This window comes from Cucurbita pepo, chromosome LG13 (genome assembly GCF_002806865.2).
Source record: "Cucurbita pepo subsp. pepo cultivar mu-cu-16 chromosome LG13, ASM280686v2, whole genome shotgun sequence".
NCBI classification, from domain to species: Eukaryota; Viridiplantae; Streptophyta; class Magnoliopsida; order Cucurbitales; family Cucurbitaceae; genus Cucurbita; species Cucurbita pepo.
In genome coordinates, this window is record NC_036650.1 from 6459362 (window position 1) to 6487185 (window position 27824).

At 33.6% G+C, this 27824-nt stretch overlaps 4 protein-coding genes across 15 annotated transcripts; 2 read left to right on the top strand and 2 right to left on the bottom strand.

Annotated features, from left to right (window-relative positions):
- The first annotated feature begins 826 nt into the window (after nucleotides 1–826).
- On the top strand, nucleotides 827–13113 carry LOC111808934 (histone-lysine N-methyltransferase ASHH1). 5 transcript variants are annotated; one of them, XR_002817155.1, is made up of 12 exons: nucleotides 827–893; nucleotides 1706–1778; nucleotides 3683–3747; nucleotides 5537–5693; nucleotides 7604–7690; nucleotides 8333–8417; nucleotides 8498–8591; nucleotides 8724–8922; nucleotides 9090–9124; nucleotides 9757–10249; nucleotides 10393–10811; nucleotides 12896–13113. XR_002817155.1 is itself a non-coding variant. In XM_023695183.1 (11 exons), the coding sequence occupies exons 2-11, from the start codon at nucleotides 1776–1778 to the stop codon at nucleotides 10666–10668; spliced, it is 1494 nt and encodes a 497-aa protein (XP_023550951.1). In that variant the 5' UTR covers nucleotides 827–893; nucleotides 1706–1775; the 3' UTR covers nucleotides 10669–11088. The 5 variants fall into 5 exon arrangements, 1 of the variants encoding a protein (XP_023550951.1); XR_002817156.1 differs by having other exon boundaries at nucleotides 12916–13113; XR_002817157.1 differs by lacking the exon at nucleotides 827–893 and adding an exon at nucleotides 931–952.
- A 1598-nt stretch (nucleotides 13114–14711) lies between these two features.
- LOC111809418 (phytosulfokine receptor 2-like) lies at nucleotides 14712–16479 on the top strand. The gene has a single exon (XM_023695874.1). It carries the CDS (start codon nucleotides 14979–14981, stop codon nucleotides 16122–16124), a length of 1146 nt encoding a protein of 381 aa, XP_023551642.1. The 5' UTR covers nucleotides 14712–14978; the 3' UTR covers nucleotides 16125–16479.
- A 2655-nt stretch (nucleotides 16480–19134) lies between these two features.
- Nucleotides 19135–20743, bottom strand: LOC111809407 (light-harvesting complex-like protein OHP2, chloroplastic). Its single transcript, XM_023695858.1, has 2 exons — nucleotides 20106–20743; nucleotides 19135–19474 (listed from the first exon to the last, which is right to left on the bottom strand). The coding sequence occupies exons 1-2, from the start codon at nucleotides 20558–20560 to the stop codon at nucleotides 19360–19362; spliced, it is 570 nt and encodes a 189-aa protein (XP_023551626.1). The 5' UTR covers nucleotides 20561–20743; the 3' UTR covers nucleotides 19135–19359.
- A 1316-nt stretch (nucleotides 20744–22059) lies between these two features.
- LOC111809268 lies at nucleotides 22060–24854 on the bottom strand. Of its 8 annotated transcripts, none has more exons than XM_023695704.1 (5): nucleotides 24666–24854; nucleotides 24215–24343; nucleotides 23498–23566; nucleotides 22839–23396; nucleotides 22060–22569 (listed from the first exon to the last, which is right to left on the bottom strand). In XM_023695704.1, exons 4-5 carry the CDS (start codon nucleotides 23381–23383, stop codon nucleotides 22503–22505), a joined length of 612 nt encoding a protein of 203 aa, XP_023551472.1. In that variant the 5' UTR covers nucleotides 23384–23396; nucleotides 23498–23566; nucleotides 24215–24343; nucleotides 24666–24854; the 3' UTR covers nucleotides 22060–22502. The 8 variants fall into 8 exon arrangements, with proteins under 8 accessions (XP_023551472.1, XP_023551476.1, XP_023551475.1 ...); XM_023695708.1 differs by having other exon boundaries at nucleotides 22839–23293; nucleotides 23498–23579; XM_023695707.1 differs by having other exon boundaries at nucleotides 22839–23293; nucleotides 24210–24343.
- Nucleotides 24855–27824: the final 2970 nt, after the last annotated feature.

The following is a 27824-nucleotide window of genomic DNA, read 5'->3' on the forward strand; positions in this document are numbered from 1 at the left end:
AAACGCATATAAACATAGCGAAAACATAAAACATGATACAACTCCACAACACTTCACATTATACATCCATCACCCGTATTACCTAAATTCATTTCATGGAAAAGCTAACTTATCAACATGCATATACCAAGCGATCCGTACAAGTATTTATTCATAATTTCGTATAATGACTTATATGCCCTTTCGTTTAGTATTCATACGTATTCAAAAATACTGATTTTTCTCTCTTAGATCGTAATTCACCTCTAAATGAGGTTATAATTGAATTTAGGATGGAAATCGGACAAACAGGAGTTAAACGAGTGAAATTGTAGAACATATTAATTGTCACGACTGCTCTATGCAACATGAACCTCTTTTAGATGTCACGACCTTTTTTGATAGAAGGTATCATTGTGGAAGCTGAATTATACATGATTCATTTGTGCCAATATTTTTTTAATTTACTATTGTCGTAGCTAACGTTAATAAATAGTATTATTTATTTATGAATTCATTAGTTTAAGTTATAATAAAAGAATTGTATAATTGTTAAATAAAAAACTACTAAATATTTTTAAATTTATAAAGATATTTTATATTATTTTAAAATAAATTATATCAGATAATAATATGCATTAAAAAAAATTGGATGAAAGTAATATATTTAAAAAAAATGGGAAAAAGATTTCGACCACTTATTTTGTAAATTAAATTTTAATTAATTTAACTAATAATTTTATTGCACTGCTTTTAAATATTTGAATTGAGTCGAGGATATTTTAGTAATTTCGTATCTTGTAATAAAAAATATTCTGTTTTTTTTATTGTGTAATTTTACCCTTAATTTTGGTCAGACCGCGTATCCTTCACCTGGCGCCAAGCCCAATCGCGTCGAATCCAGAATCATCAAGGTTGTCTCTATTTTGTTTGGAATGTTTACGGTTGTGATTTTCAGCAGTATTTTGAGTCTGTAATGATCGAATCTCAGTTATAATTGATTATTATTTTGCTGATTGTGTTTTGAGCTGCTGCACTTAACATCGACTGATTATACAGACTATTTTATCACGTTCATCATCGAAAGAGAGGGGAAGTTGTAGTGAGAAATTTCTTGTACATTGTTTTGTTAGTTCCTCCTCGTTTGACAATGAATCTGAAATTTAGGCTGTGCAAGAGAAACTTGAAAGTTTAAGCAATTTTTCTTGTTTAGTCGTTTGAACAAGTGAAAGGGATAAAATTACTCCGAAATTTGGTTCCTAATTTTTCAGTTTCATTATTGAAGACTTCGTATTTGTGATCTAGTCGCAAGTTAAATTGCTAGTTTCATTTGTTTCTTCTTCGTTGTCAATTCGCGTTACACCATCTGCTGTATTTACTTAGTAATTAGGTCTGGTTTATTCTGTCAGCTTGATTTTCTTCTATGATTTGTACATTATTTACTTTTGTTTCATAAGCTTTAAGGTTGTCAATAAAGATAGGTTTTGCCCCCTTTCTGATGTGTCGTAGAAGTTCATATTTGTTAGGAATCAGGAAAATGTGAAATGTGCCTATGGATAATGAAGGGGAATTTTAACTGCATTACAATTTAATGACACTTTTTTTTTCGAAATCTGAAAGTTGAGTTTAATGCCTTGAAAGAGAATGGTATGAAGAGTTCGTCTCATATATCATTATGTATTTGGATTTAGATTGTGTTACGGGGTTAACTCAATGCTTTGTGCAGGTATTCAATGCGGCAGATGAAGAACGTGGTCCTTGCAGAACCTTGATGATTTCAGATTTTTAATCACTTTATGGTTAGTTGACTCCCGATTCTGATTAGATGTTTTTCTTAAGATGTTCTCTCTGAAAAGGGTTCTGGAATAACTCCCTGATATCCACCTTTGGCTGTGTGCAGCATTTTAAAAAGAATTCTCCCATCTATCCATCTAGTCTCAGCCACTGCCTATCTCTCCATCATTCTTCGATCCCCAAACTATTACCAACATCACACAACATTTCTGAAATAAAGTTCCTCCTACTGATTGCTAACATCATGTGAAGAAACGTCTCTCCCTCCCTCCCCATGGTCTCCCCCGTCCCAATATTGCTTTGCTAGAAACATATTTTACTTTCCTTCTGGATGACATCGTACAACTGCCACTTCATTAGTTTTCTTTTCTTTCCATTACCTTGCTCCATACAGCCCCCTCTGTAGTTACCCAATACTTCCTGCTCCCATACTTTTTGCTGTCTCGTCCGATCTTCTTGGTTTCTGATGGAGTTCAAATCTAGGATGCAACTAATTTATCTTTTGCCTGTCAAGACCCCAGTAATTGATTAAATCTAGGTGCTTCACCCACATTACCTGATTTGAATGGAAATTTGCCAAACTGATCTTGTCTCAAGAAGTACTAGACCATCATTAGATGCTATCCATTTTTCTTCATTGTTGATCATAAAATTTAGTTTTTTTTAGCTTTGAGACATGAAATCTATCTGATGATGATTGGGTTGGATCTTTTCTCTTATTCGACTGAATAGAAGAGTTTATTTATTTATTTATTAAATTTTTTCCTCTGCTTTCATCTTTAAACGATAAAGTTATTCAAACTAGACTGTCATCCTCTGGCTTTTCTGAAAATCTCAACAATTGACCATCATAATCTAAAGTAAGCCACCTTCTTAGTCCTACTCAACCTTACGTATGACTTTTCTTAGTTGACTCAATCTTAGTAGCTAATGAGATTTCTGATAGGAAGAAAATAATTAATTCAATCTTAGTAGCTATTGAAGCTGTGGAATTTGGAAAACGAACAGTTGGATAAACCTCACAATTATAAGAAATCATGACGTAGTTGACTAGAAGTTTTTGGAGGATGTATTGAAGCAAAGTGAATTTAATCCTCTATGTATAAGATGGATCATGGGGTGCATAAGAGGAACTAATTTCTATATTTTCTGATATAGTAGGCTGGGACAAATTGTAGTTACTCAAAGGCTTAGGCAGGGTAATCAATGTGTTATGTAGACTGATAAATGAAAGAACACGGGTAGATTCAATGGTAGGTTTTTTTTTTTCTTCTTTCTATTAGGGAGAAATGGAGTCCATACTCTATAATCTATTGATGGTACATTCCTTTTTGTAGAAACAGGCTAATTGGTGGCGAGAGGGTAAATAATATGACATTTATGGTAGGTTAAGTTTCATAGGTGGTGAATATCTTATGAGGTAGCTTGAAATGCTTTTTGGCACTAATCCTATAAGGGAGGAGTTACTGAACCAGTTGAAGAGACGATATTGGGGAGATTAGCATGATGTAAGAACTCATTGAATTCTAAAAGTTGCATATTAGCCCCGATACAATTGATTATGTAGGCCTTTTTGACATACATCTTATTTGTTTACTGTACTCCGAGGTTGTGAAAATAAATAAGTAGTTTCGTCAACAGTCTGTTCTTTAGTTTATAGCTTCTCTTGTATAAAGGTGTAGACTTCTGGAAGATGGATTGCTGTTAGACACTCTGGAATGTATATATACCACACTGTCCTTGATCTCAGTAAAATTTGCCTTCTAGATGAACCTTTCATTGATATTTTTTGGTCATCTTTTCCTGTGAATATTTCATGGAAATGAGGCATTAATTGATGTATTGATTTATCTATCTTCTGATTTGGAACTTTACAAGAAAGTTAATAACAGTGTTATTGTGTTTGAAGGATCAACATATTGAAGGACTGCCACATTACAAAGATATCAAACAAAATGAATTCTGTTATCGAAAGTAAGATATTTTAATCATTTTCACCATCTCCTTGTTTTCAGTATGTTATATATTTCAATGAATGTTTTCATGAGTTTTATTGTACATAACAGAATGTGTGTTTTTTTTCTAAGTGGGATAAAGCAGCTTTAACCATCAACCACGTTTAATTTGACGATAAGACAACTCCTTTCTCATCCACCTCAAAGAATGAATTTCTTCAGTCTTCTAAAAATTTCTTTGAGTTATTCTTGTGGCTGAATGTCAACTTGTGTAAAACAAAGATTATGGATCTCCTCCAAACGTTAATGCAAAGGGCATCATTTTCTGGAATCCTGTTGTCAAACAAGCTTCAAAGTCAGAAAACATTGATTTTATCGGAATGTGGTAGATTGACCCTCATCCAAGCCTTTCTCTCAAACCTTCCTACTTCTTTTATGTCATCTTTTTATGTCCTTACTCCTTAGTGGCTTCCGATATAGGTAGATTTGAGTAATTTCTAATAGGTTAGGTAAGTCTCTCATCCAGTAGTTGGAACAAGGTAAAGCGTCAATTTTTTCTGGTGTTTGACTTTGGAAACTGGAACCTCTCTTTTTTGGGTTCGAAATTGGAGTTTTGGGTGGTTAATGGTGATTACATGAGATGCTGGGAAGACGTTTTTAAAAGGAAATAAGTCTCTCTTTCAAGTTTCAAGAATCTCTGCAATTTCCAACTAGCAAAGCTTCCTTATTAGTCAAATTTGGTTGGCAGCCTCCCCTTTGGATTTAGCCAATAGAAGCAACTTAATTGACTTGGAGAATTAAGAATGAATACCTCTGAGGGTTTCTAAAAAAAAAAACCTAGTTGCTATCCACCACTAAATTGGTGTACTACATGTGCCATGCTAGTACCAAAAACCCTTGATGTCTTGGGGGTTCAGGCCTTGGGGTAGACGTCGGTGGTCTGGGGTATAAGAGCACAACTCCAGCTCCTGGTTATCACGCACACTCTCGAGCACGCCCAAAAAAAAAAAAAAAGAAAAAAGACAAAGCTGAAGACCATTGCTTCATCAACTATCCTTTGGCCTTTCAATTTAGGCCTAGTTCCTTTTGCGGGTTGATTGCCTCACCTTGCAACATCAGAAGCCTTCTCATCTTTGCCTTGGCAGTCTTCCTTTTCACTTTGTAGCTTGAAGCTTGTGGCCAAATATTATAAGTATTTTTGTGATGGTAACCAAGCCCTTTTATGTGTACCTCAACTAATTTCAAGAGGACAATTGTTTGACCCTAGAAACATCTAGTTAAGAAATTCAGGGTTTAAATATACCAGCCACCATGACGCTTGAATTCATACTCTAGAATCACGTTACTTTTTTCAGTTGCCCTTGTGGCTATTAGGCCAATCAATGGTAGTTTAGTTTTCACAAGCCTTTAATTTAATTTAGATACAAATTGAAAGTTAGTTCTATTAGATACAAAATTCAAATTTATATCAAGTAGAATAATTAATTTTTTAAAAACTTAAATTTTCAAAGACCTACTCGACTCAAAATTGAAAGTTTAGGGACCAACTAGATACTTATGAAAGTCTGGAGACCAAATAAACACAAACCTCAAAGTTTTGAGGCTAAATTTGTAATTTAACCTTTAATCTTTATTGTTTATCATTTTCTTTTTCTAATTGAAGTTTAGAAATATTTTTTTGTAACTCCCTCAGCTTGGTTTGAGACTCTCCTCACCCCTTTTGGTTATTTTGTCATTTTAAAGAAATAGTTTCTTGTATTACAAAAAAGGTTCTATTGGAAATTTTATGAATGGTTTTTTCTCCATAGACACAAGAAGCAGAAGGAGGAGGATATTGCCGTCTGTGTCTGCAAATTTGACGCTAACGATAACGATAGTGGTTGTGGGGAAGGGTGCTTGAATGTACTGACCAGCACTGAGTGTACTCCTGGATATTGTCCCTCTGGTGTTCATTGCAGAAATCAGGTAATCACGAGGCTACTTGATAACATGTCTATATAACAGATTTCACATACAGTAGTTATTTATTAATATTATTTTTAATTTATTGTCCAATCATTATACTATGAGGTACACTTTACTCGATGTGTGTGAATGAATGTGTTTTGACTTATCTACTGATTTGCAATTAACATTCTTGTGGCGTTTCTCTTTTCTTTTGATTTCTTTAAAAATTTGTTCTACTATTCGTATGTGAAGTATAAATTCACGAGGCCTTCTGCTATGCTCTATAGTGAACTCTCTGTCAATTTGTCTGTTGTTTACAAGTTATGCAACATAACAGTTACTTAGGCCCGTTTGACAACCAATTTATTTATTTTATTTTTGTTTTTAGAGTTTAGGTATGTTTGACAACCTATTTTTTTTTAATATAAAATTGAAAGTCGTTTTTTGAAATGTATAAAGAAATGAGAAAACAGAAAAAAAAAAATGGTATTTAAAAACTAGTTTTGGTTTTCAAATCAGGCTGACCGTGTGTGGTGGGGGTATGGGAGATATGCATGGTGAGTTGTGGCTTGTGACTTTGTAAGTGAATGTCTGTCTGTCCGTCTCTATCTTCAGCTTTTGTTTTGTTTTGTTTTGTTTATTTCTTTGTTTTTTCTTTTGAGTTCTTTTAATCTTTTAATATGTTAATTTAATTATTTCCATGTATAATATACCATTTCTGGTTCAGAATTACATATTATTTTAAACTAAAAAAATAACAATATGTTATTTTGATTTCTTTTTTTCTCAATAATTTTTTTTCTAAATATAGGTAATTTAAATACAACTTGTAAAATTCAATGACTAATTTGTTAAAAGTTAGATTTTAGGGATGAAATCTTTAATTCAATGAAATATAGAAATCAAAAGTAATTTTTTAATTTATTTTAACATTATATCTTCATAGATTATGTTAAAACTCAAGTACTATCTTATTAGTTAGGCAACCTTTAAAAGTAATAATTATGTTTTGAGTGATTTATTTAAATGAAATGTTATTTTTCCAAGATAAAAGTAAGGGTATTGTTTACATTATAAACAAATTTAACTAATACATTGTTTGTATATATTTGGTTTTTTTTTTTATAAATTTTATTGTGGGATTTGATGGTCATTCTTTAGGACATTGTTTGGTTATTTATCTTTTGCTTGATGTCACTAAAAAACATTTTAAATCTTTCCAATTGTTGTATATTATAAAAAAAATGGTAAGATATGATTTGGTTTTGTTATCGTACAAACAATATATAGATATAACATAAATAACAAACACTCCTCAGTTGTTATATTTTTATATAACCAAAAACCAAAACACAATTATAAAAAAATTAATAATTTTTTTAACATTAAAAAGAAAATTGTACTTATCAAACAAATTTGGTTTCTATACATCATGTTATAAACTCATTTGTTTTTTTTATTTAGAAATTAGAGTATGTATATTAAATATATTATAAATTATAAGATATTGTAAAGTAATAATGATGCGAAGTATATAACATAAACATGGTTTTAAATTAGTTACCAATAGTTTAGAATCAACCTAATATTTAGTTGTTAACTAGAACTATTTTATGGTTTATAAATATATTATCCAATACATTTTGAACAATTGTAAATTAGGATCTAGATTCTAATCTGCTTCCAAACGCATATTGAAAACATGAAAAAACTTGAAATACCAATCTGTTTCTTATTGAATCTTTTGTTTTTAGAGTTATGTTTTCAGATTACTAACCATACACGCCTTTATATAATCTAGTTTTACAATTGGTCTGTTATTGGAAGCATCTGTTTGTATGCGCCTGGAATGAGGATTAGAACGATGGTTTGCAGTCGTTACTTGTTTAGCTAAACTAAACTATCCTTCAATTCCCAATATGTAACAGAGGTTTCAGAAATGTGAGTATGCAAGAACAAAGTTGTTCAACACTGAAGGTCGTGGGTGGGGCCTTTTAGCTGATGAGAATATAAAGGTATTTACTTGACAAGGTAGATAGATGTATTTGTTAAGTATCTCATTTATATTGTTGTATTTGTCGTATGTCTCATTGGACGATTACAGTTCTTCAATATGGGATCAAATCTCTTTTATTTGTCCTTTTTATCTGCTGGTGCTTATACTTTGTTGATCCTTACAGCCACCTTGCTAATGTGATCAAATTGATGATTTCATCAGTGTTCTAAGGTGTAATTGATTTGACAAATTTATTTTTAAGATGATGTTGGAATATCTCCATTGGTTTTTGGGTATCCAACCCACTGTTTGTATACTTTTCTTATAATAGTGATCAATTAATTTGGTTCCGAAGCAAGATGCAGTTGATGATTTTGAATAGTAACAGACTTGAGATGTAGCTTACGCACCAACTTGATTTTAGTATCAACTATGGCATCTTTGAGTCCTGTTATTATATTTACTCACCTAAATCTCATGTAGCATTATAAAAAATCATATTTGTTAAGATTGCTTGCTACAGAGGTATTCTTGTGCCAACAACAAAAGACTTAAATGAGGGGAGTTTAATTTTAAATTCATCTTTACTTGACTAACTAAATTGAACTTTCTTCTCTAAAGATTGTTTTCCGTTTCATTTTGTTTCATGGGGACAACGTAGAGTGGACAATTTATTATTGAATATTGTGGGGAAGTTATATCTTGGAAGGAAGCAAAACGGAGATCCCACACTTATGAAAATCAGGGTAACATATCAATTTTATTAAATTTCATCTCTTATGTGCAATATAGCAAATTTAGATAATTTTCTGTACCTTGATGGTAGGACTCAAAGATGCTTACATCATCTCACTCAATGCCTCTGAATCAATTGATGCAACTAGGAAGGGAAGTCTTGCTAGATTTATAAATCATTCGTGGTGAGTTGTTTATCCTGAATATACCATATATATATATAAATATACCAGGGGAAGAGTGAAAGTATGCCAGTAAACATAATTTACCTTTTATTACTTTGTTGTTGTCGTTAATTAGTTATTATACCCTTGCAGCTGTCCAAACTGTGAGACGAGGAAGTGGAATGTGTTGGGTGAAATAAGGGTTGGAATATTTGCAAAGCAAGACATTTCCATTGGGACTGAATTGTCATATGATTATAATTTCGAATGGTATGGAGGTGCCAAGGTTCGCTGCCTCTGTGGTGCAAGCAGCTGTTCAGGATTCCTTGGAGCCAAGTCTCGTGGGTTCCTGGTAATTGTTTATTTGTGGAGTAGTTTTACTTTTAAAAATAGAGAACACAAGTTGGATATGATCATGGTTCCTGATGAGAGGGTGTAAATTCATCACAAATTGGATAACTGCAAACTTTTTTTCTGGGGGGTATTTTCTGACGTACATCAATCTGTTTTCCTTGTCAGGAGGATACCTATTTGTGGGAAGATGACGATGATAGGTAAAGTCTTGTTTATGGAAAATATCCAATGTTTAAGGTTTGGGTACCAACAGACTGAGGGCCTTGGTGGAGTGAGAAAACTTCTCATTCTAAAGCCAGGATGTAGTTAGATTTAGTACAAAGGAAAATATTTAGAAAATGATTCAATTATACCTGTTGATTAATTGTATGGATGGAAGGATGTCTCTGAAAATGTTATGATTTGGGAAGCAATACCCCAAAATTCTCTGGGCTTCATGTATGCATGGAATTAAAATTTGGGTGTTAACCTAATTATATTACGTTTTAAGAGTCGGGAAACCTGAGATGCTTAATAACTCGTGTAGGTGGCTCATGGCTGAAAGAACTCCTAACCAGATTACAATAACATTTGATTTCTATGCCAAATTATTGATAATGTTTAGTCCCAATTAGTCAACATAATGTGATCATATTATTAGCGCGGTTAATGACAATGCTTTCATGAACAGCAGTAGTATTAAATTTGTTGCATTGTTAGTATCCTTTAGTTTTCTATCACAGCTATTTGAAATTTATTATTCAGATATCTATATGGAGGCCTTTTTGTTTTGTCATGCTCTTCTTGCTTATTTTCTAACAAGACAGCCGTTTATTATCCTGCTTGGTTTTAGGTATTCTGTTGAGAAAATTCCACTGTACGATTCTGCAGAGGATGAGCCATTCGTTAAGCTCCACACTGTATTAAATAACCCATATTCTGAGTTTGAGGGTTATCTGAAAAATGAGAACCCAATGATCTTGGACGATAATTTGGGAGCTGAACAGCAGCTGGTATCCACTGCATTAATTGATACCTCGAAGAATTCAGTTCAATTACAAAATATAGTTGTGGGAGAAATTAAAAATGAAGCAAAAGAGGAGCCAGAAGACCATCCACAGAATACACAGCAGACCTTTTCCCAGCAGAATGCAATGATATCTCGAATCCGAAGTAACACCGCATGCCGTAATTATCGCATTGGACCTGGACCTGCGGCCAAAAAACGAGCAAGAAACTTAACGAATGGAAGGACGAAAAATTTTACCCTGAAGCAAGTAGATGCAAAATATGTTGCTCGATTGTTAGAGTTGAAGGAAGCACAAGAAGAAGTCTTACAGTACGAGGTAATAAATGCGTTTTACTATACTCTTTGTTGTCCAGCTGTGGATTGCTGATAAAATATCCTTTCATTTGGTGTCTTAACGAGAAAACACTTTGGTAGGCTTCAAAACCATTGCTCCCCTGATATGTTAATTTTTTCATGAAGGAAACGAAGAACAAAGCTACCTCCGAACTTGATTTGTTGTACAATGAAATACGACCCGCCATAGAAGAATATGAGAGGGACAGCCAAGACAGTGTAGCTACCAGTGTTGCGGAAAAGTGGATAGAAGCAAGCTGTTTGAAACTGAAGGCGGAATTTGATCTGTATTCTTCTATAGTCAGAAATGTTGCTTGCACTCCTTTAAGGTCAGGTGTCTCTACTGAACCTCAACCTCTTGAAGTGGATGGCGACAACGACCTGAAATTATTAACTAATTAGTTTGCTTGTCTCTAATAATATGGAGCTTAATTAATTACTTTGGTAAACCATTTCTGTCGTTCATTGGTTGATGGTCGGGGCACGCTAGTTCTTATGGGAGCCAGCCTGCAGGGTCTGTGGAGCAAAGTGTACTCAGCTTTGAGGTAATCGAAGCCTTCAATTATGATCGTATTTTTCATGCTATTCTTTCAAGGATTATTGTCTCCTATCTGCTACCTATTGCTGCACTTGTTTTAAATCGGAATCATTTGATCTGATAATTGTAAAAGTGGATTAGGAAAAAAGAAATGGGTTTAGATAGAAATGATAGCGAGAAGCGTTTGATAGAATTAAAAGGCATATACTTGCATTGAAGTTAGAAACATCAACTCTGTGGGTTCATCTGCTGTGTTTCATGTTAATTTGAGTTGCCCTTAATCATTTAAACTTTGAGTTAATTTAGTTTATTCTTTATTAAATTTAAAGGCTCTGTTCGTAGTTTAATGTTTTGGTGTTTTTTTCTTCAATTTAGTCATTATTGATTAAAAAGTTTTAAATTAGTCTCTTGTATTTTTACTGTTTTCAATTTAGTCCCGTATATATATAGTTCTCATTTTAGTCCCTTGCTATTGATAAATGTTAGAATTGATTGACGATAAACTTAGAACTTGCATGACATAATACTTAGTATTCTTCCCAAGTATTGTACATTTAACATTATTGGCTACTTGAGAATAACACAGTTGGTCAAGGTGTTGTACCATTGATTAAAAAGAATTAGAGGTACAAATCCTTATTCCTACATGAACTAAAAAAAGTCTTTATCCATTGTAACATAAGGGACGAAATAAAAAAAATATCCAAAATTTAAAGACTAAAAATATGTATTGAGCCTCAATTTAATATAAAAGCTAATAAAGATTTTAGTTCCTAGAATTCTCCCCTTGAAAATCAAAATCATATTAATCATATTGATTGGTCTGATGGTCAATAATGGTCAACAAGGACTGTAGAAGTAGTAAAAGACCTCAATTGAATAAATTCAAGCCATGATGACAGTCTACCTAGAATTTTGAATCCTATATGTTTTCTTGACAACCAAATATAATAAGAACAGACAATTATTTTGTCAAAATAGTTGAGTTGTGCATAAACTATCATAGAGACTGTAGTTATTTAAAAATAAACCTTCTCTTCGGGTGAAATCACTATTCATTCTAATAAGAATTAAGTTCAAAAAATGGTTAAAGTAACCAATACATCACTTCATAATCTTGCCACCAGAAGACTTCTAACTCAACCACTGGCCATGATTAGCCTCCCCACGAAGTCTCATCTTGCTATAGGGAAGTCTTTATCTATTGATGATTCTCCATAAAGACTACAATTCAACTTCGAAGTCAAACAGCTAAAACTAGCACCCACCCAAAATTGTCTAGCTATGATAGCCCAAAACAGCAATTTGGAGGTTTGAGATTTAAGTTAATAAACTAAAACTAAATACAATGAAAAAACAAAACAAAACAAAAGTTGTCTTGACAATTTGTTCTGGGATTTCATTTTTTCTATGTCGATTCTCCTGGAGTGGGTTTTATTCTAATTGATTCTTTTGTGTGTAATTTGTTTGGAACATTGGTGTTAGATTTCTGTACTCTATGACCTCCTTTCATAGGCTGCACACGGTCTTTTATTCATTCATTCCTGTGCTTCTGTTTACGGCATTTGGTCCTTAAACTTTCAAAATTACAAATTTAGTTCACGAGTCTTCAAATTTTTTAAAATTCACTTATGTTCTACAATGCACAAAATTGAAAGTTCACGGATTTTTAAGATATATTTTGTGTTAGGTAGTATAAGTTTACCATTATTTTGAGAATTTGTGATATTTCTGTACCCGGGAGTGATATGGAATACTCTTGGAAAATCACAGAGCTTTCTACTCATTTATTATTGAAATGTGAACTATAAAATTATTTGATGTAAGAAATGAGACCCGTAAAGCAGGCAATGTTGCTGTTTCTACACGGTGGAAGTACGTGGAGTCTGGCTGACTAAATTTACTTCTAGTCTTTGTTTCTCTGTATTCACGGATTTGATTTGAAAAAGGAAATGCCGTGTGGGTCCTTCCGTTCATGATTTTATCTTTTGATGCAAATATCCTTCTGCTTTAAGCTTTTTCCACTAAAGAAAACCTTCATGGATAATTCTCCAAATTTATTATTATGCTTTTGATGCTAATTCATCACAGGTATCGGCTCTGGACTACAGGGAAATGCTTCTGTTCAACACGTCCATTTCAGGTACTTAAGTTGGAAAGATATTCACTCCTTCAAGAGTTTTTCATATAATTATTTGATGCTATGCCACTGAACCCTATATCGCTCTTAAATGATATTAACCTTCTATCGTTCTTAAATGATATTAACGTGATTGATAATAAATAGTATTGGAATTTTTGACGCATTATGTCTAAGCTTCAATGCTTTTCTATTTTCTTTTTGAAAATTACATAACGTGTAGGGTCGGGGTGGGGCTTGAACGTAGGAGCAGTAACTATTAACATCAAATAGTAATTATTTGTTCGAAATGTTATTGTTTATGAGTTTTAACAAATATGTTTACTTCAGAGGGAAAAAAACTATTGTTAAAGTCTGATATTTGACTGTGTCATATGAAGAAGAACAGCATATTTCAGAATATTCATAGGATCTTAATTTTAATATTTGTTATTAATACTATCACATTATGTCTCTCTTATAAGAAGGTTAGCCTTTTAGTTTATTTATTCTTTAAAAATATAATTTTGATTGCATTTTAGTTATGAACGTATACGTTACGCTCGAATCGAGTTTGAATTGTTACTATTTTTTTTTCCATTAAAAGTTTTAGTCAATGTGGCTTTTCCCAAGTTAAGAGTAATGCTCGAGTTAATTGAACCCGTTCAAATGTTCTATTGAAAGCTGTATTATTATTATAATAATTCAATATAGATCTTTCATTATTCCGTTTGGATTAATAAATTATAGGATTGCGTTGTCAAACAAACTACTCTATTGGATGAGTGTTATGGGCAAATTATGAAATTAATAATTGTTGTATTTATGTGCTTATTAAAACTTCCAATTATTTGGGTTTTTTTTTTTTTTTTTTTTCTCCACGGACAATTACTCCACTCAACAATATTTATATTATATGGAGAAAATTGAATATCGTACAATAATATTTATATAATGTGAGGCTAGCAAATAAAATAAAATATACTTCGAGAAGGATAGAATTTTAATAAAATCGCCTCTAAATTTTCAGGAATTAGTCACTTCAACAGTCTTCTATGGTTATAGAGGTATCCAAAATACAAACGAGCTGGATGTTTGTTGTCCCAACTATTTTTCTAAGTTCTAATCCTCATAAGGAAAAGGGTATCTTTTCTCATTTTGACCTTGTGGTTGAACTCCCCCAACTCCGCTCTATGGCGCGAAACTGTCTCAAGGTCATGAGATCGCGCTCCTCCTCCTCCCTTTTCTTTCTTTCTTATTTTTCGAGTGAATCCCAGAGAAAGTCCTGTGGGTATGATTGAACAACCTCTAAAGGAGAAGGGGATGTCTGCGTTTGTTGTTGATATGGGTCAAGAGGTAGAGAGGTACCGATCACCCAAATTCTCGATTTAAGGATAAGAATGGTAGCTCGAGAATTTGTTCAAAAGAAACTGACGTTCCTAGGCATGCCTTCATAATTTTTTTTAGCATTTCAGCATTTAATAATAGATGTCTTAATTTTAAAGTTCTTAAACTTATTGAACTAAAAAAATTAAGGTCTACAAATTGTGCCAAACTATCGTTAGATTTATTATTCTACCTAAATTTATATATCTATATATATATATATATATATATATAATATTGTTAATTAAAAAAAGGAATAGATGGGGCCCACCACAATAAATTGTCAGCTTGCGTCCTATAAATGTATTAGATGAACACATGGGGGCAGTGACTTAATGCAACAATTTTGACTTGGCCAAACTTTGATGATTGAAGAATACCAAGAGATCGCATTAAATAAAGACCAATAAAATATATTATTAATTTATATAATATTTATTTGTAAAGTTTTGAAAGTCAGATAATTAACAAGTTTTGACTGTTCGAAACACATAGTATTGAGTAGCGACCCCAGACGGCAATGGCAGATTCCTCGAAACCTCCTTCTTGATCTTCGCAGGCCGCCTTCCCTTTTCCTTTTCTTCTCCTCTCAATCTCTGATTCCGCCATTGAAATTCCTTCAACTTTCTCTCTCAGATCGCAGCAGATCGGAGCAGATCAGAGCAGGCCATGCAACCCACCCCAATCCTGATTTTCGCATCCATCGCCAGTTTCTCCGTCGCAACCCTATTCCTCTTCTGCGTCTTCTTACTCTTCCGAAAGCTCAAATCGAAGCATCGAACTCCCCGCCAACAGCAAAATCGCAACCGCAATTTGGATCTCTCTTCCATCTCCGTCGATGAGAGCGCCTCCTTCGATCCTTCACTTCGAATCTCCATGGCCGAACTCCGAGCCGCTACCAAAAATTTCAGCAACGATTTAATCGTCGGCGATGGCTCTTTCGGCCTCGTCTACAAGGCTCGCCTCTCCTCCGGCGCTACTGTTGCCATCAAGAAGCTTAATCCCGACGCTTTCCAAGGATTCCGAGAATTCCGAGCCGAGATGGAGACTCTCGGAAAACTCCGCCATCGGAACATCGTCAAAATGTTAGGATACTGTATTTCCGGCTCCGATAGGCTTCTGATCTACGAATTCATTGAGAGAGGAAGTCTGGATAATTGCTTGTACGAGACGTCGACTTCGGCGGAGGCCGATGAGGAGTCCGATGGATATTTGCCCTCGCGGCTACCATTGCCATGGGAGACAAGGTTGAAGATCATGAGGGGCGTTGCTAATGGGCTTTCGTACTTACATGGGCTTTCTCAGCCCATTATCCATAGAGATATAAAGGCCGGCAATGTCTTATTGGACTCTGAATTCGAGGCCCATATCGCGGATTTTGGGCTGGCCCGTATGATTGAGAGTTCTAATTCCCACGTGTCCACTCAGTTCGCCGGAACCATGGGCTACATGCCGCCGGAGTACAGGAACGGATTGACGGGGGCCACGTTGAAGGCTGACGTGTACAGTTTTGGGATTTTAATGTTCGAGGTTGCTATGGGCCGGAGGCCCAATTTACCTATGGTATTGGACGACAAAGAAGTGGGCTTAATAGAATGGGCTCGGATTTTAGTGGCCCAAAACAGACACATGGAAATGGTCGATGCTAGCATTTCGAGGGAGGAGCTTATGGAGGCCAATGTGAAGGAGTATTTTAGGATTGCTTGTTTGTGCACGAGTGAGAGGTCCAAGGAAAGGCCTCCTATGTCTAATGTTGTCGAGTTTCTGGATCGAATTTGCGACGTGAAGTTGTGTGATGATGATAACGGCGAGTAGCAAACTAAGGTCGACGAGTACTTTTGGCAATAACCGCGAGACCATCGTCATTCGTGTGGATGAGATGAGATGAGATGGGATGGGACAACATTTCAATTATAAGGAATGTAAATAGTGAGTTGAGACAATTTTTTTCAAGTGGGTCCAAATGTAGAGTGAGGTTGCGGAGTTCTTAGTTCTTTTGTTCTCTTTTTATAGACATTGCTGAGAGAAATTTGAATCTTTCAATTATATTCTTAAACTAACACAAACTTGGGGTTGATGTGTTTGGTCGTTTATATTGGTATGTATATTTGCTATCATGGAAGTTGGAAGCTTATTATTATAATGCATCATTATTAAAGTTGTCATAAAATCTCCGAGAAAAAAAGAGTTACTGTAACACTTCAAGTCCACCTTACTAGATATTCTCTTTTTTGGACTTTTTGCACTATTCTCCTCTTTTGACTTTTTCTTTTGGGCTTCCCCTAAACTAGAGAGAAGTTTTCACACCCTTACAAAAAAAATGCTTCGTTTTCCTCTTCAACCGAGGTAAGATTTCGTTTTCCTCTTCAACCGAGGTAAGATCTCATAATTCACTCCCTTTTGGGGCCAGCGTCCTCGCTGGCACTCGTTTCTCTCTCCAATCGATGTGAGAACAAAACATTCTTTATAAAGGTATAGAAATCTCTCCTTAGCAAACACGTTTCAAAACATTAAGGGAAGTATAAGTCCAAAGAAGATAATATTTGGTAGCGGTGGGCTTAGGTTGTTACAAAACATTAAGGGAAGCTAAAAGTCCAAAGAAGACAATATCTGGTAGTGGTGGGCTTAAGTTGTTATGGTTGGAGGTGAATTTTAATTTTCTTATGGTTGGATGTGATCCGTTGAGTTTTAGGAAAATGGCTAAAAGAATCATTTAAAAATGGGTTTAATCCGACAATTTTGACCCCAAAAAATCTCACATCCATTCATGAGAAAAGGGTGGTGGGGGAAGCAAGGACTCAAATGAATTCACTCGAGCAGACAACTCAACTCAATACAACTCATATATCGTCGTCAAGTTGAATCCATTTAGCTATGGACGGTGCAAAAAATAAAGAGAAATAAAACAGAAATGGTACTCCCCTAACCAACAAAATTTCCAAGCTCAAGTCACCTAGTTTAGAAATGAAACACTGACGAGAGAACAAAAAAGAGTGATGGATAATTGACGATTGCAGCTGAGGCTTGAGAGAGAACGAAACAGAGGGATGTTGGTTGAGAGAGGAAAGATGGTTAAAGGCGACGATGAGACCACGGTGGAGGGCGACGATAGACAAGAGTCGCGATGAGAAGTTGGAGAGGGACAAACAAATACAATGGTAAATGAGAGACATGTAGAGGAATTGTTTAGTTGCAAAAAGTAAAATCCTAAAACTACGTATATATTCGGTTCAATTTGAGTTGAACCGTACATTTATTCTAAACTCGTAAACCAATTCGAACCAAACTGATTAGTTCTTAACAAAATGAACTCTACCCAACTCTTATGATTCAAGTTTGACTACTTTTAGGTGTGGAAATCTGAAGTTCAAATGGAACCATTCTTCTCCTCAAGATTCATCAGGCTCTTGGGAAAGCTCTAAGATTCATCTAAATTTCAAGCTAGGCTACTAGGGATGCAGGTTCATTCCATACGATTAAGAATGAATTGAGAGAGACAGGAAGTCAAATGCTAAACAAAAAAGGAAACTCCGACTATAGAATAATATCGATCGATACTAATTATCGGCATAAACCGAAAGATGGGAGGAGGAGGCAGGTCTATCCCTAGTTGAACAATGATGCAACAGGAAGCAATGTAAATAACAAAGGTAAGAAAAAATCTATCATATGATAAAGAATAAATTGAGAGAGATAAGAAGTCAAATGCTAAACAAAAAAGGAAACTCCGACTATAGAATAATATCGATCGATATCAATCATCAACAAAAACCGAAAGATGGGAAGAGGAGGGCAGGTCTATCCCTAGTTGAACAATGATGCAACAGGAAGCAATGTAAGTAACAAAAGTAAGAAGAAATCTATCATATGATTAAGAATGAATTGAGAGAGACAAGAAGTCAAATGCTAAACAAAAAAGGAAACTCTGACTATAGAATAATATCAATCGATATCAATCATCGACAAAAACCGAAAGACAGGAAGAGGAGGCAAGTCTATCCCTAGTTGAACAATGATGCAACAGGAAGCAATGTAAGTAAGAAAAATAAGAAGAAATCTATCCTATGATTAAGAATGAATTGAGAGAGACAAGAAGTCAAATGCTAAACAAAAAAGGAAACTCCGACTATAGAATAATATCGATCGATATCAATCATCAACAAAAACCGAAAGACGGGAAGAGGAGGGCAAGTCTATCCCTAGTTGAACAATGATGCAACAGGAAGCAATGTAAGTAAGAAAAATAAGAAGAAATCTATCATATGATTAAGAATGAATTGAGAGAGACAAGAAGTCAAATGCTAAACAAAAAAGGAAACTCCAACTATAGAATAATATCGATCGATATCAATCATCGACAAAAACCGAAAGACGGGAAGAGGAGGGCAGGTCTATCCCTAGTTGAACAATGATGCAACAGGAAGCAATGTAAGTAAGAAAAATAAAAAGAAATCTATCATATGATTAAGAATGAATTGAGAGAGACAAGAAGTCAAATGCTAAACAAAAAAGGAAACTCCAACTATAGAATAATATTGATCGATATCAATCATCGACAAAAACCGAAAGACGGGAAGAGGAGGGCAGGTCTATCCCTAGTTGAACAATGATGCAACAGGAAGCAAGGCAAGTAATAAAAGTAAGAAGAAATCTATCGTATGATTAAGAATGAATTGAGAGAGAAAAGAAGTCAAATGCTAAACAAAAAAGGAAACTCCAACTATAGAATAATATCGATCAATATCAATCATCGACAAAAACCGAAAGACGGGAAGAGGAAGGCAAGTCTATCCCTAGTTGAACAATGATGCAACAGGAAGCAAATGTAAGTAACCTTCAATGAATGAAGGTACAGATCCCCAGTGAATTGCACAGACTCACGGAAGACTTTATATATAACAGAGAAGAACAGTGAGTATTGGCAAGGAGCACACACTTATATGGCCATTAAGAGTATCAATTCATGAAGACTATAAGATGAATTACAAGAAGTAGATATATAAACTATAGCAATTGGAAAAATATAGCAACATGGACCTTGTATATGGTGTCATTCGAGGTCTACTATCCCAAAATTTGAGAGAAGGATCTTTACTTGATCAACAAAGTTTGAACCAGTTGCATACTCTGTCAGCAATCCAACGGCAAACCCAAACATCGCCCACCTGTTTAGTGCAAATCAACCCAGTAAGAGTAGTGATGATCCACCCATAACCAGTAAATTGAACAGCTGATTTCTACTAGAAGCTATGAGTTTCAGTAAATTATGGAACGAAGGTACCAAAAAGGACCAGTTTATCTCAATCCGATGCAAATCTTCAGGAGAAACATCAAAATCAAATAAACGCCATTCCCATATAAGTACGAACAAAATCAATACACTGAATTGGAAAACGCTTGAAATCTGAATAAAATCAGCACAAAACACAGTGGATATGATTTCTCAAACAGAGGAAGTGTTGCAAACGAATCTGTATTGGAAATGGATTGGTTATCCATAAAGATCAAGTAAAGAAATGGAGTTCAGGCAGTTGAACATAATCAAAACTTGCAGCAAATCATAAGGTTACCAAGAGATCCTTAGGGATTGTATCCCTCGAAGAAAATTGAAAGAGGAGCCAATCCAAATATCAACAAGAGAATGAGTCAAATCGCAGTCAATTGTTGGCAGGATCTATTGTTAATTAAATTGCAAAAGAATATCATAACAGCCAGCAAGAACAAATGAGATTATATCACTTCAAAATTTAGTAATCACGAGAGAAACGGAGGAGAAAAAGTGGAAACTAAATCGACCTTCCATTGGAAATTTCATTTTTCCCGATGAAGCCAAAGAACGGTCCCTGATCAGCCTCATCAAGCTTCTTCTGCTTAAAGTACTCCTGAAGCTCCTTAGCCTTCTGTCTCTGGAACTCCAATGTGATCACATTATCCAGTTTCGCAGCATACGCCGGCGACGGAGGCGTTTGCGATGGAGGAGGAGTCGGCTTGAGAGGAGGCGTCGGCGAAGGTGGCGACGGCGGCGATGGCTCTCTCAGAGAAGGAGCCGCCGGTCTCCGAAGAGGGCCTTCAGTCTGGGAACTCCTAATGGTGAAGACGAAAGGCTTGGAGGAAGAGAATCTGATGGAACTGTGAGCCGACGATGAAGAAGCGGAAGAGGTGGCTGACGCCGACGGAGAAGCGGTGGCCGGCGAGGAGGAAGTGGCCGGGATTTTGATCTTGGCGAAGGGGATTGAACAGGCCCCCGACATTTCTGTTCTCTCAGAAATTTCTGTTTCAGATTGTTGAGGAACTGAAATGGAATCAGAATTGGGGAATTGAAGCCAAAGATTGATTGCTTGTGGATTTTTGGAAGAAATGGATTAGGGATATGTTTGGTGTGGATAAGATGTCGCCAAGTTTCAGTAAAATACAAGCCATTGAGGAGCTTAGAGAATGAAGAAACAAAGATGATGGCTGATCCATCGATTTTCAACCATGCGATTGTTNTTTTTTTTTTTTTTTTTTTTTTTTTTTTTTTTTTTTTTTTTTTTTTTGGTACCTCTCATCTAAAGTTCCATTTCATGTTTTTTCAGTGTACTTTTTGGTTTATCCAAAAAAAAAATTCTTTATATTTTATTAAATCTTCGTACAAATTAATATGTCCCGAATTAACTTCGTCTAATAACTCAAGAATCAAAACTCTCTACAATAGTATTCCCCACTTATAAACCTATGATCTTCCACTAAATTAATCAAAAGACCTCACACTAAAATGGAGATAGTATTTCCCACTTATAAATGGATGATCTACTAAATTAACCAATGTAGAACTCACTTTTTAATTTTATATCATATAAACTTAATAGATATTTAAAATTTTCAAACTTTATTTGATGCATTAAATAAATAAATAAAACTAAATTTTATTTCTACTAAAATCCTAAAATTTGAGATATTTAAAATTTTCAATGCATTAAATAAATAAAAAAATAAATTTTATTTCTAATAAAAACCTAAAATTTAAGAGCATTGTACTAATAAACATAAAATTAAAAATTTTAAAATATATTAGACATAAAATTTTAAATTTTAATTTGTATTAGACACTTATTATCAAATATTTATTTGGCAAAAAAATTAAATTTTTAAATATTTATTAGACACGGTAGGAATTAAATATACACCAATCCAAAAATCTAGGTAGAACCCCTACTCCTATGTGTTGCTTTAATTTTTCAATAATAAATATACTTGAAATTTTGAGGTTACAGGTTTTGTTATTTCCAAATCATATTTTAATTTTGGCAATGTTTTAGTCCACAAATAAATTAATCTCCATACTCTTTAGGGATTTGATCTCTCTTTTTTTTAATCAAAATTATAATAATTATTATAAACTTGTTTTGACTTATTTAAAAAAAAAATTAATGTTAATACTTGTGTCCATGTACAACCTTACATTTTTCTTCATTTTAAATAAAATATTAAAAGAAAAATAAAAGAAAAAATCAAATAATAATTAAATGACATTTTCCAGTTAATACTTAAACAGAAAAATTCGAGCGGTAATGAATAGAGTAAACCTTTCTATAGATAGAGCATTAGCTCATCTGATCTTAATTTAGTAGATAAAACACTAATTAGACCGACAAATGTCTCTAATTCATTTTTCAATCCCGTAATTATAGAGCTAAAAAACAAGGAATGGAACCGACTTGAATCTAAGATAAACCACACGAGAGCATTGAATCAACAAACATAGCTCATATGGCAATAGTCACTGCACATCATTAATTTTATCTTAATATCAATCAACAAAAGCCCTTAATCTAATCAAAAGCTTCCTTCTAAATACTCAATAGTAATGAAATACCCCAAAAAATTGTTCATACAGGGAGAAAAAAACCACGAAATGAACAGAGTAATAGAGACAAAGAACTAAGGAACAATACAGTGAAAAAGCAACAAAAAGTGCTTAAAAGTGGAGGCCATCCATGTGAAAACAAAATTAAAAAAGAAAAACTTACTGAAATCAGCACTACCACGGATAAGATATCAACATGAAGACTTCCTGGATGGTTCCTGCTTGTCTAGACAGCTTCATCTGTCTTGGAAAATTCTCGAGCAAACAAGTTTGATTCGATTCAAGTCAGCAGATCTTTGAGAATCTTGTGCAAACGTCATCGATGGTAAATATGGGTTTTGAATGAATTACATGATATTGCACAAACACCTTGTTTTCCCAATATCATTTTCATCGTCAGATGCATTTATTTCACTGCATTTGGGGATGAACAAACTTAAGATAGGATGTAATGCCAATTCTCATCAGTAAAATCTAAGCAACAGGGTTATGTTTTAGTCATTTATTAGGCTAAGTGTATCATCAAGACTTGTACTTCGTGACTAAATGCACATTAATGTCAATGAAGATTTGAAATTTTCCATTGTTCAAAAGGGATGATGTGAAGAACATTGAAGAACACATGGAACATGAACCTATATGCAAGCTTCAAAACAAAAGATATGCTTTTGAAGTTTTCATACCTTGGTTCAAATTCTTTGACTTCAGCAAGCTCGCTTCCACAAGTATCTGTCCACTGTACTTTCCTTCTTTCTACATGACTAGAATCATAACTACCCTTTTCTCCCAATGCTTCATTTCCACCAGCATTCTGTACAGAAACTGCAGGAGCATCCGATGCCTTTTTCAAGCTACTTTTAAGCACCATTTTTCTTGCAAGATTATCGTCATCTGAACTAGGAACATGATCCTTGCCATTATCTGAAAGAGGAGATGTTCTTGAACTGTCTTGGCGCTGTGTAGAGGCCGCTTTCTTCAAAGGAGATGGAATTGGCCCTGCAGGGTTCCACCGGAAGCAGCGAAGGGAGGGGGAGGCGCACCTCCAGGAAATCCACGTCTTTCTTGAAGCCAGCTGGTTGTTGAGGTCAGGCTCTCGGTCCACCAAGAACGGCAAAACTCTCATGGGATTATCTTCGCTCTTCTGACCCAAAAGAAGAAGGGTCAGGCTACTGCTATAACCAGAAGCTGAAGAAGAAAAGAACCCTCCCCCTTCTACTGCCAAGAACATTGGTTGAGCTCATCTGGGAACCCAAAAAGAATTTTGACAAAAAGCTCTAAGAATATTATGAACACACCCTCTCATTCATCCATCTATAACTCAGAATCAGAATGGCCATCGTACCTATCACCATCGAAAGTGTTCCCCAGCTCGTATGATCCACCTCTGATGTTAAAATTTCTTTCTAATAATCTGTACCGGTTGGCTGTTGTTTAGAACAATGTTAAAATGGTTCTAGATTCACAAGGCATTCAAATGCATACTCAAAGCTTAAATCGGTGGTCGTGGGGGAACACAAACAACAAAATCCTACGGAGTTTGAACTTAAAATGAAAATGATTCACCATCGTCATGCCCTTATCAGTCACAAATTACTTAAAGTTATCGCTGAATAATGTGCCAAAATGAATGAAGAGATAAAAGCCAGGATGTGCATTCAATGCATAGAAATTCTATGTCAGAATCGAGGAATGAAAACAGCAACAGATAAGATCATGATATGATAATAACATTCTTACGCGTTTTTAATGCAGAAAATTTTCTTCCTCTCCTACAAGTTATCCGAAATTGAAAACTGGAGGCTACGGCACGGAAATTTCAACATTCTATGCAATTGAAATCTATGAACTGCTAGATTACTTGGCTCAGCTAAGCTTTTGGATCCAGCGGCGATTTCACGCGGTAGAGAGAATTTACAAATTATCAACATTATTGAAACAAAAAACGGAACATATTCATTGCAGATACGAAGGGGAAAAACAAGAAAATAACAGACGAACTAATAAATAATTGGAATAGATAAAATTAATTTGTGGAAGGGGAAATAAAGAGCTACCGGACCACATGGAAAGAATCTTCCGCCGTTATTCTAATCTTCACGAAACTCGATAAGATATAACTTTCTGCTTTTGTTCTGAAACGCTCAAACGCGTTCAAAAACTCCGATAACGAATTCAAATCTACAATCTCCTGCGCAGAAATTGAACAAAAATCAATAGTCAAATCGAACATCTCACTAGCCATAGCGCTCGGTTCACGAACTCTGAAATGCAGACAACTCGTATCGAAAAAAAAACTTCGACAAGAACAATACAACCATTTCAGAAATCTGAAAATAACTTCCACTTGAGAAAACAACTATCAATTATCAAACAAATTCTAGCAAAATGAGGATTCACATTCTCCGAAACGAACACAAATTCGAAGAACGATCTATTCGATTCGATTCGATTCGATACCTCATGTACACAAAAATGAGATCGAACGGAGAGGAAGAGAATTGTGGCTGTACCTGACTGCAGATTCAGACTACGTGTGACAAAGAATAGCAGTAGAGATAAAAATCGGCAGCGTTTCGGAAGTGAATCGGCGGCTCTGACGGTTTTGCTCCTGAAAATGGCAGTAGAGATAAAAATCGCCGAGTAATTGGGTGAGAGAGGAGAATATTTTAAAGAATAAAAGAAAAAGAAAAAGAAAAAAAAAAAAAGAGTCAGAGCCGTCTCTGGCTTACATTATTTTCGGGAAGACAAAGATGGTTCGCTCTCAGGCGCATAATAGTGATGGGCCCCACCTATTATTTTTAATTATTTAATTATCTTCCATTTATAATTATTATGTTTTTATCTTATAATCAAGCAATAAATTGTTTTTAGATGGACAGATAAAAGTGAGTGTGGGCCCAATCGTCATTTCCGATGGCGATTTTAATTTTAAATTCTCTTTCCAATAAATGGAGACAAATTTTAATAATTTCTCGACAACAAATAGTCCAACTATTTAATACGGTCGCCTTATATTATAAATATTTTTATTATTTTTTTAAACCAAAATATATTTTTTCTTACTATAAACAAACCTTAAACCAATTAATTTTGAAAAGTAATTTTGATGGGTTCATTTAGTGAGAGGACAAAAAGGTAAAATAATATTTAGTTGAGATTTAAAAGAAATATAATATTTAATAACCATGTCACGACAAAAGTTATATTCTTAGAGTAATTATATATATATATATATATATATATATATATATATATATAAACTAATTTTTAATACAAAATTTATTACCATTTGAAAATTTTAAAGACCAAATATATATAAAAAAAAACAGCAATAAATACAAAATTTATTCCTTGGCAATTAGAGGAATGAAGGAAAGATTAAATTTATGGTGAGATTTGGTTTTTAGGCATCAAAATTGCTTCTATTTAGGGAACACTCATATGATTTTGAGCTAAAAATCATTGTAATTTTGCTTTTCATTAATTACATATTTGTCCTCTCCTTTACTCTTTCTTTCAATCAATAATAATTAATGCTTACCATTCACTTTTAATACCAATTTCCAACTGTTTTTATTAGATATTTTAAAATTTATAATTTAAATATACAAAATTTAAAATATTTAACATATGTAACGAGTATTAATATATAACTATGTTTTTAAGATTTTAATTATATTATGGATAAATTCTATTCTTTAAAATAAATAAAAAATTAATCTGACAACCTAACCCAACTCCTACACGACACTAATGAACCTCGGGTAGTCCTGGCTTCAACTCCCAACTGATTCTAATTGTGACTGCCAACTGTTCTGCCCACTCTGACACTCTTGACACACTTGCAAGGTCTTCGATCAGCTCTTGAGTTCATTTCTCTTGAAGGTCTTGTCCGACTAGACACACAAAGTGTTGCTCTGATACCAACTGTCACGGTTCTATTTTTTTTACCGCGCAGTATCGTGATCTTGACATGCTCACTACCAACCTTAAGAGGGTTATGATTAGTTGTCAACTTCTCCCTACTCGATAGTTATATGTTGTAAGTCGTTGATGTTGTCGTTTTGCTTGCATCACATATAACACCAATTTCAATCTCTCAAATCTTTCTTTCAAAACTCCCTTTCGAAATCTCTCTACCCTATTTTCTAAAACTTTCTTCTTGAATCGAAGCCAGAGGCTCGAGCATACATCGCTTGGTCGATACAATAATGAATTGACTTGACTCACTTCTTGCTGGAAAGTGAGTGCCGCACGGTGAAACAAATAATTGAATTGGGTTGGATTGTGAACTCAATTTGAGTTACTTGAGTCACCAACTCAACTAACCCAATGTTTCGGGTTGGTTCAAAATATTTTTCTAACCTAACTCAACTCAACTCAACTCGTTTACACTAATACCAGAGTTCTTAATAAATTACATGATTAATATCTTAATAAACTAAATTAATTTATGTCCGTGTATATATATATATATATATATATATATATATATATATATATATAATGAACAAACTCCAAAATTTGATGTAAAAACAAAAGAAAGGTTTGTGGAGGTTTTGAATGGGTTCTGTAAGATTTGACATTTCTGACATGGAAGCGACAGTGGCTGGCAGTCTGAGAAAAAGGATTCAATGGATGAATTTCATTACTGTCCCTAAACAGTTCCTCGAGGCCACGTATACATAACTTGATGCCTTCGTGGGCCCAAACAAGGCCCAACACACCCCCTCTCTCTCTCTCTCCTCCATTCAAGTAAGAGAGAGAAATTAATTTAAAAAATAAAAATTTAATTTCTAATTTTCAAATTACTACTCAAATTATAAATTCTTAATTTTATATCTAATCTAATAAGTTTTTTTTTTTTAAATCATTCATTAAATATAAATATAAATATAAATTTTATATTTGATGGAATTAAAAACAATTGTTTAAAATATAAAATTAGGGAATTACATATTTTAAATTCAAAAACTAAAATTCAAAATGAATTTAAACTAAATTTAATTTCATATTTAAAGTAAATTTTAAGGAATATAATTAGTTTTTTATTTTAGAAGTTGAGATAAATTAATATTAAATATAAATTTTAAATAATTCGAATATTTAATAAGAGAAAATAAAAAGAATTAGACAAAGTTCCTCAAAACACGCGAGGGACAACTGGAATAACAATTTAAGGAGATGGAACAGAGTGTATTTTTTTTAATAATGTCGTAATAAAAGAATAATACTAATTATTTTAATTTTTTAATAAACTAAAATATTATATCACCCTAATTATTATTTAAGCTAAATTAATAAAAAAAATTATATATTTGAATTAAAAATATTACGACTTTTAGTTTATTTAATTTTAATTAAGACTTACCATTCATTTAATTTTATTGGATTAAAATTTCAACTGAAATAAGTAACTAATTAATCATTCAATTAGATTCCATTTTTTTAAACTTTTAAAATTTAATTTTAGTTATTTAACTTATAATTTTAAAATTCAGACAGAAAAAATATTTATATTTATTTTAAAACTTTATTTGTTAGAAACTAATTAAAATTAAAATTAAAAATTAAGAAATCTATAAAATACAAATTTTAAATTTTAAGAATCTATTATTTATATATATATATATATATATATATATATATATATTTTTTTTTTTTTTTTT

Excerpts from the sequence above, each read along its gene's own strand:
- LOC111809268 (XM_023695704.1), bottom strand. The coding sequence starts at position 23,383 with ATGTTCTTGGCAGTAGAAGGGGGAGGGTTCTTTTCTTCTTCAGCTTCT. Across the intron at positions 22,570-22,838 it reads GTCAAAGAATTTGAACCAAG|TGAAATAAATGCATCTGACG; the intron begins GTATGAAAACTT and ends CCCCAAATGCAG.
- LOC111809418 (XM_023695874.1), top strand. The coding sequence starts at position 14,979 with ATGCAACCCACCCCAATCCTGATTTTCGCATCCATCGCCAGTTTCTCC.
- LOC111808934 (XM_023695183.1), top strand. Across the intron at positions 5,694-7,603 it reads GTGTTCATTGCAGAAATCAG|AGGTTTCAGAAATGTGAGTA; the intron begins GTAATCACGAGG and ends AATATGTAACAG. Across the intron at positions 7,691-8,332 it reads TAGCTGATGAGAATATAAAG|AGTGGACAATTTATTATTGA; the intron begins GTATTTACTTGA and ends GGGACAACGTAG.
- LOC111809407 (XM_023695858.1), bottom strand. The coding sequence starts at position 20,560 with ATGTCGGGGGCCTGTTCAATCCCCTTCGCCAAGATCAAAATCCCGGCC. Across the intron at positions 19,475-20,105 it reads AATGAAATTTCCAATGGAAG|GTGGGCGATGTTTGGGTTTG; the intron begins GTCGATTTAGTT and ends TGCACTAAACAG.